At 44.2% G+C, this 8,288-nt stretch overlaps 1 protein-coding gene across 1 annotated transcript; it reads left to right on the top strand.

Annotated features, from left to right (window-relative positions):
• Nucleotides 1-430: 430 nt before the first annotated feature.
• On the top strand, nt 431-2,637 carry LOC310858328 (LHFPL tetraspan subfamily member 5 protein-like; the record flags this gene model as incomplete). The annotated part of the gene is made up of 4 exons (XM_083764435.1): nt 431-681; nt 932-1,083; nt 2,028-2,267; nt 2,618-2,637. 4 exons carry the CDS (start codon nt 431-433, stop codon nt 2,635-2,637), a joined length of 663 nt encoding a protein of 220 aa, XP_083620561.1.
• Nucleotides 2,638-8,288: the final 5,651 nt, after the last annotated feature.

Below are 8,288 nucleotides of genomic sequence, written 5' to 3'. Positions count from 1 at the left end.
GGCGGGAACCGCTTTTGGTGTTTTAAGCATTATGTTATGCTTTAGCTATTGAAAAATAGCAGATCTACAAGCTCATATACAAGCTTGTAGGTCTGCTATTTTTGAAAAATCTTGGAAAATGTGGCGCAAATCTTTGAATATATATTCTTTCAGAACGTTTTTAACTCAAATCTTTGCTTCTATGGGAGGTCCATGGAACAACATATTTTCAGATGGGGGGTCGTTGGGCCAATTACATATATTTCCGGGGGTCCATGACATGAAAATGTTTGAGAACGACTGACATAGAAACATAGGGTTTTTCAGAAAACTGTCAGGATTTAGAAGACATTTGTAGAATCGGGTCTCAGGTCTAAATGGTGATTTCTCCACCTTTTTATCTTAGTCTCCGCGGACGGTCGCCCTGCACCAAGACCGACCGACCGCCGCGATGCTTACGGCTGAGCAGGCCTCCAAGATCTACCACACCAACTACGTGCGAAATGCGCGCGCCGTGGGCGTGGTGTGGATCGTGTTCACCATCCTTTTCTCCGTCATCACCATGGTGGTGTTCATCCAGCCCTACTGGATCGGAGACAGCGTCAACACGCTGCAGGCCGGCTACTTCGGCCTCTTCCACTACTGCATCGGCAACGCGCTCACCTCGGAGCTCACCTGCAAAGGGAGCATGTTCGACTCAAGGTTTGTAATTTTGTCGTTTTGGATTTTTTTTCCTCCATTATAGGGCCGCCCTAGTGTACTGTTTGTTAGAGCAGTGGTTCCCAAACGTTTTGCGGTGACATCACCTATCCTACTCTGTCCGATGGAAACCCAGTCTTAAAACGTAGAACTTAAAAAGGCTAATTAAACAATGAAAACATAACTCTACTCGTGTAACATGGTGAACGGGAGGGAAAGGGTTTTTAACTATAATAACCACTTTGCCTTTCAGCTCCATCCCGTCTGGCGCCTTCAAGACAGCCATGATGTTCGTGGGCGTCTCCATGCTGCTGGTCCTGAGCAGCATCGGCTCCATCAGCCTCTTCTTCTTCTCCAACGCCGGCAGCGTCTACAAGATCTGTGCCTGGCAGCAGCTGGCATCTGGTGAGTCTATAGATCTGTGTCTGGCAGCAGCTCGCCTCTGGTGAGTCTATAGATCTGTGCCTGGCAGCAGCTCGCCTCTGGTGAGGGTGGCAATGATCCGAGTTTTTTTTTCTTTTCTTCTTTTTAGTTACTTTTCTTTAGTCACGGACTCACGGTTTGCAGAAAATTGAATCCAAAAGCAAAGCCAAACCCAGCATCAAGTTGAAGGTATTTATATTCACAATATAGTGAATTGGAGAATGCAGGGGTAGGTAGCATGAAACCAACATGGAGGCTGAGATGAGCAGACAGGGCAGGCCTGCATGTTATACCCAAGATACCTGGATACGGGATCCTGTCGACAGGGATGTCGCTGATGATTTGGTTGACCCCCCCCCCCCCATATGCTTGTAAGTCGTCTACCTTCGCCATACTTTAGTCGATGCATTAAGCATGATGCTGAAACGGTGAAAGTGAGACCAGGTGCCAGATGCCTTGTTAAGAGAGAGTGAGAGTTCGTGTTTCAGCTGTGTAACCTGATAGTTCACATGGCAGGTAGGCAGAGGAATACCATGGCATCCGTGCAAAGTCAATAATGAATGAGGAATAAACTACAGTGGAGTGTCATCTGTTGGGACCCCCCCCCCCCCCCCCCCTAGTCCTGAAAAGTTGCAATGTGAAAATGGAAGCCATCGTTCTCATGATAATGAAAATCAAAAAATGTTTTTTTATAATCTGTCTAATGATGATGTCACTGTTTCTAAACTGCCCACATCCCTCCTATGAGACACAGACTGAGTAGAAATAAATCGTGCCATTTTATCATGATTATTAGTGAGGACCTATTATATGAAGAGTGAAAAGTGGTGAAGTGGTCCTTTAAGAATGCGAGTACTTTTTTCCACCACTGTCAGCCTAACGCTCCAACCTGTCCTGTCTCTCTCCCACACACTCCCATGCACCAGCCATCTGCATGATCATCGGCTGCCTGATCTACCCCGACGGCTGGGACTCGGAGCCGGTGAAGCGCATGTGTGGCAACCGCACTGACAAATACACGCTGGGCAACTGCACGGTGCGCTGGGCCTACATCCTGGCCATCATCAGCATCATGGACTCTCTCATCCTCTCCTACCTGGCCTTCAGCCTGGGGAACCGGCAGGACCAGCTGCTGCCAGAGGACTTCCAGACCGGGGAAAAGAAAGGTACAGAATGTGGAGGGACGTTTCCCAAGCAGTGGGTCGGGACTATAGGGATTGTCCCCGGTCACGTTATTTTTGCTCCGGGTTCAATTCCGAATCTGAATAGCCTATAGCCACTCAGCCTAAACTGCTAGCCTATAGCCACTCAGCCGGTTCTGCTCTGCGAGCCACCATGCTCATGTGAAGCACGGGTTAGATGAGATGGCTTTTTCAACCAATCAGACTGCTCCCTCGAAACTACCCGTTGTATAACTAATGTTTTATATGACTTCCCATTGCAGAAGAAGCCTAACCCCGTGACAACAGCTGAAGACATGGCCACCTAGCTGTGACCTGTGACCCCGTGACAACAGCTGAAGACATGACCACCTAGCTGTGACCTGTGACTCCGTGTCAACAGCTGAAGACGTGACGACCTGTCATCAAGTCATTTCTGCATCCAGACGTTCCTGTGCCCAAAGAGTCACTAACCAACATGGTTGTATTCAGGAAAACCTTTGTTCCACATCTGGATGACAATGGAAGGTTTATTTGATTAGTTAGCCATATTCCATTGATGATTCATTCTCTCATTTAAAGGAGAATTCCGGACTAGGCTTTTCATTACCATAATCTGATGTCAACCAGAGCGAGTGGTACAGTTGAACATTTTCATAACTCCATCACAGAAGTGCACCGCAGGTCCGAGCGTGAGCGCAGTGCATGGACCACAGAGGCCCAAAAGGGACTTTGGATGAAGTCACGTGTGAAATCTCTTCTATTTTTTATTATTGTTTATTTAGGGACATCACAATCATATTATACAACCATTTTTGAAATAGTGTTTTTTTGTCCACAGGTTTTTTTCATCTTTAGACAGGAACAAAAAAGGATAAAAATAAATTAAAAAAGCATATGTGTACAGAAATGAAAGTACAATACAATATAATACTCATAGGGAGACATAAGGGAGTATTTGAAACTGTGAGCAGTAATTAAAAGAAAAACAACAGAACCAAAAAAAGAGAGACATGAATAAGACAGAATCATTCAATCCTTGCCGCTAAAAAATCTGGTCGCAAAGGAATAATATATTCCACCCAATTAGACCAAAACTTTATAAATTTCTCCTTCTGCAGTCTCAGAGAGAAAGTGATCTGTTCCATATTATAAATATCATTTACTATATCTATCTATTCTTTCATGGTGGGGGGCCTCAGTGTCGTGTAAATACTTTTCTACATGCAGATATCAGAATACCGAATAGGTATTCATCAGATCTTTCCCTCTGGAAATTTGCATGTCCCAAAAATAATGTAGTAAATTCTAAGGGCAAATTTGCACCAAATATTGTATTTATTGATCTCTGAAATTCTGTCCAAAAGGTTCTAATCACTGGGCACCCCCAGAAAATATGCCCATGGTTAGCCTCCCGAGACACACACTGTCTCCAGCATGTTGCCTCCCCATTCTACAAATGCTTTCTAAATCAGTAGTTGTCACACTTTTCAAAAGATTTTTCAAAAGCGTTCACAAATAGCAGATGTGATGCGCTGTGAGCTTGTAGGCTACATTTGCAATTTTTTAATAGTCAATGCAAAAAAGACACTGTCGCTTTAATGGCTTACGTGAGAAACTACAGTACTGCTCTCAAAAAGTAACTTAAAGTTACCCTCTTAAGGTTATTATTAGGTTATCGCTTATAGGAAGCTGGTGAGTGAGTGTGTCTTTAACACTTTACGGCAATGGTAAGATAGGGAGGACCAGAGGTCCGTCTTGAGAATCCTCTGTTCCGGCAATGTACTATATGAGAATAAAGGCATTCTGCTGCAATAGGCTGACTCATATCTAGTGAGTCATGAGGTCATGCTGTGACGTTACGCTAGCATTGGGCCGAAATTAGGCGATTTCACGGTGGATCATAACCTTGGCAACAGTCTGTAGGATAGTGGGACTACCTTTGCATTTATGATAGGATAAAGTAAAGGGTGCCAGGACTAGGAGCCGATCATCGTGTTACTTTGTAACCCTGCACTGCTGGTAAGGTCGCCTCACCTTCCATCTCTTCATCAGACAGGAAAATTAAAACTCATTATACTCCTGTGATATTATTATACTTTAAATTGGTCACCTTGTAACCCCCCCTCCCCCACCTTCCTCTCTCTCTGTCTCACATTTATGTCATTAAAGGGATGCAAAAAACAAAACAATACTCAAAGCAGCGTGTGAAATGAACTGTGTGATTGAACTAACCCCCCTCTGCCTCATTCCCATCATTATGTCTCTCTCTCTCTCTCTCTCTCTCCAAATTATCTGAGAGCGGTAATTAAAAAGTGCAATTTGGTTCCTGCAATGTGATAATAACTAAAGTGCTCATTAATGCATGGGCATATACTGATCAGTTAACAACCATCATGGGGGCTTCTGATTGGCTGATGCCACTTCAACTCTGCAATGCAAGATGGGTTGGAGCGGTTTGCAGCTCCCGTTGCCAGCCAGCTGCCAGCCATCAGTGTAGCTGCCAGCCATCAGTGTAGTAGCCAGCCATCAGTGTAGCAGCCAGTCAGTGCCACATTGATGCACACATACCAGTAGACACGCTGCAGTGGCAGCCATTTTGTGGTAAGTAAGTAAGTAGCCTTGCCAAGTCATGAGGCCCATATAGGGCAGGAGCCTATCTCCTGTTTCTGTAGCGTGAGGCAGCTTGATGTACAAGTACACCCCCTGGACATGACGCTAGTATGTCACAGGGACTTAACCAATCCAACCCTTGATGCTGATGGGTAGATTTTGAAGGTGCGTTTTACCAATGGAAATACATAAATTGGCCTCGCTCTGCGCACATTCGTATTATGAAAGGCATATCGGCCCGTGTTGAACGCACTGGCCCGTGTTGAACGCACACACATTATGGCTTACCGCGTTGCTGAATATTTTAGCATTGTGGGAGTGTCCATATGTTAATTATTTTCGCTTTGCGCAATTTGCTATTAAGCCCCTTGACCTAAAGACACTTCTGTGTGGTTGCTTTTCTTGTTTCTAAAGTGGTTATTTGGGCTTTTCTCCTAATGTTGTTTAAACCAGTGATCCTCACACAGCACATTCCCATGTCAAGGATCCCCAGATGAATGCATTTGCCCAACTAAGGACGGCTAATCCAAAAATTAAATAAAAAGATTACTTTTGAAAATAGCAGATCTATACCAGCTCACAATGCATCACATTCATTCATTAAAACTATGAACTCTGACTGCAGGGGGATATATAATGATCATTATAACAATGTGCAAGAACATATTTAAAAAGAAGGAAGAACTTTATATTTGTGGACAATCAAAATATGTTTTTTTATTTTAATGTGGTGTCATTCAAATTAATCTGGATATGGCAGACTCACTATTTAGAAAATAAAAACATGGCACTTCATTTAAAATAGGTTACAGACCCCTGTTATATGCGCTTCTTTTGGGATTATTTTTATAGACCTATTTAGTTGTTTCTATGGGACATGGCAACACTGCAACAGCTGCTCTCTGCTGGGCAAAGAGAGAGGCTTTCTTTGGTAAAAATGTTGAGATTAGAAACGGCCATAATTCTTACATTTCTCAACCTTTAAAAAAAATAAAAACATCTCCATAATCCTTGGGAACTTTGCTTTCATACGCTGTATCACACCCGATTCAAGTCTTCTTAAATAAAATGCTACGAGCGAACTCAGCGAAGACCATACCATCGGGGCCACAGCATTACGCAGCACGCATTCAACTCATTCCTTCCTCGTGATTTGAATGAAATAAAATATAATAAACGTTATTTTACTGTTTTTTTTTCAATAGAAACAAATAAAGAGCGTGTGTAGGCTACTGTGTGCAAGTGCAACAGTGCATATACATGCATGCACTAGGCTATATTTCTTCCGTGTCGGGATGGTGATTGAGCTCTTCAAGTTCACAGCCCGTTTGTCTTTCAGAAAAAAACGTTGATATTAGCCTATAAACACTCATGGTTCTCTCATTTCTCAACCGTTTTATTAAATGTAAAAATCTCCATATTCCTTAGGAATCTTGCTTTCATTCGCTGTATGGTACATGGTTCTATCGTTATCGAATTAAACTATCAAACGAACTTGCATGTTCGGGGGTTAGACGATTCTGGGAACATTACGCATGGATTGCCAATTTGCCAATATGCTGCTATCTACTCGCAGTTCCATTCCGATCTGAAAGGTATAGGTGGGTCTGTTATTTTGAGGCATAAAGGTGACAGCATGCAGTGCAATAGGAATAATTAACCCAAATGTGACAAAGGCATGTCATGTCTTCTATGGTGCCAGCCTGAAGAAATGTAATACCACGATCCCCAAAGTGCGCATTCCGTATGTGACATCAGCTGACTGGTAAATAGAATAGTACGGACATGTTGATTGGGTACGTCTCAAACACGCCTTAAACACACCCATGACTAATTCAAGGCCGTTTTGCGCACTCTGCAGGGTGTCAAAAGCGCTTCTTAACATGCCCAAAATTGCAATATGACATACCACACGCCCCCAGATCATAATACTGTAATTAGATTAGTAATATAGAAGTAAGTAAAATAGAAGTCCTAAATCAACCCCTGAGTGTCAAGCATGCAGGGAGGCACTGGGTCCCATTTTTAGAGTGTTTGGTATGACCCAGCCGGGTATCGAACTCCGACCTCCCAGTCTCAGGGCGGACACTCTAACCACAAGACCACTGAGCTGGTGATTTTGTGGTGCCACATAGAAAACCCATTCATTTTCCAAAACATAAAAAATCCCATAGACTTGGAGGTCTCCTCCTGTGGTCTCCCTCTCTGCAGAATATGAATTGCACTTGTAGAACAGCAAACACATGCACGCACGCACGCACGCACACGCACACACACACACACACACACACACACACACACACACACACACACACACACACACACACACACACACACACAAGAGTTGAAATCAGATAGGACAGATAACTTCATGGATACTCACAAGTGCACAGCATACATACTCAAATCAAGTTGGTGGCTTTATAGTGTTTGAAAATGAATGAAAATGAACGTTTGAAGTGAATAGGTCTTGTGGGAATACTGAAATAGCCTTTGTTGAAAAGTGGCACGCACGCACACACACACACACACAGTCATAATGTCAGACCGTTGCCTATGGCAACCTGCGATAGGCAGCCCAGCATGTGGTCTGGTCCTTCCTCCCCACCCGCGACTGACTGATTGGAATGGACTAATGAATGTGTTTAAAGGAGCTCAGAGATGACATTCTCCTCTGATTAATACCAATTAAACACTGATTACACAAATTTAAAAGCCCCGGGCCACCGTAATCCCCAAATACGGGACAACGCCGGCTGTTGATGGAATGGCCGAGTGATATCCACCCCCCCCCCCCCACACACACACACACACACACTGCATGCACGTATACGAAGCCCTGTCAATGCTTTTAGTCCCAATAAACCCATACATCGGACTACCCAATATTCTGTCCCAACCCTGTCCCTAAACACTAACCCTAACAGCACGCGGAAGCCACGTGTGAGTGTAAACGTGTGAGGGATGTCGGACTAACGCGTGCCCCCCCCCCCCCCCTACCTTGTGCGTGCAACATGTGGAGTTCCCCCAGGGCGGTGGGAATAGAGTGGGTCAATCTGGGAACCAAAACAGAGTGGGCATGTGGGCATTCTGGCCACCAAAACAGAGTGGGCACCCGTGAAGTCTGCTCACCAAAACAGAGTGTGCACCTGTGAAGTCTGCTCACCAAAACAGAGTGGGCACCTGTGAAGTCTGCTCACCAAAACAGAGTGGGCACCTGTGAAGTCTGCTCACCAAAACAGAGTGGGTAGCAGGACCGGGTATGTGAGTTGGTAAGAATGTGTGCTACAACTTTCAGACAGCTGAAAACATTTTCATTTATTATATTTTTGCAACATCTTAGTTGCCCAATCTTCTGGATACCCCCTAGAATGGCATCCATTGTATAGTACTATTCCATTGAACCGTGCTATT

The sequence above is a fragment of the Protomyctophum parallelum genome, assembly GCF_964188405.1.
Source record: "Protomyctophum parallelum genome assembly, chromosome: 5".
In the NCBI taxonomy this organism is placed as follows: Eukaryota; Metazoa; Chordata; class Actinopteri; order Myctophiformes; family Myctophidae; genus Protomyctophum; species Protomyctophum parallelum.
The sequence above is the reverse complement of the archived record's forward strand: the minus strand, read 5'-3'. Positions and strand labels throughout refer to the sequence as shown.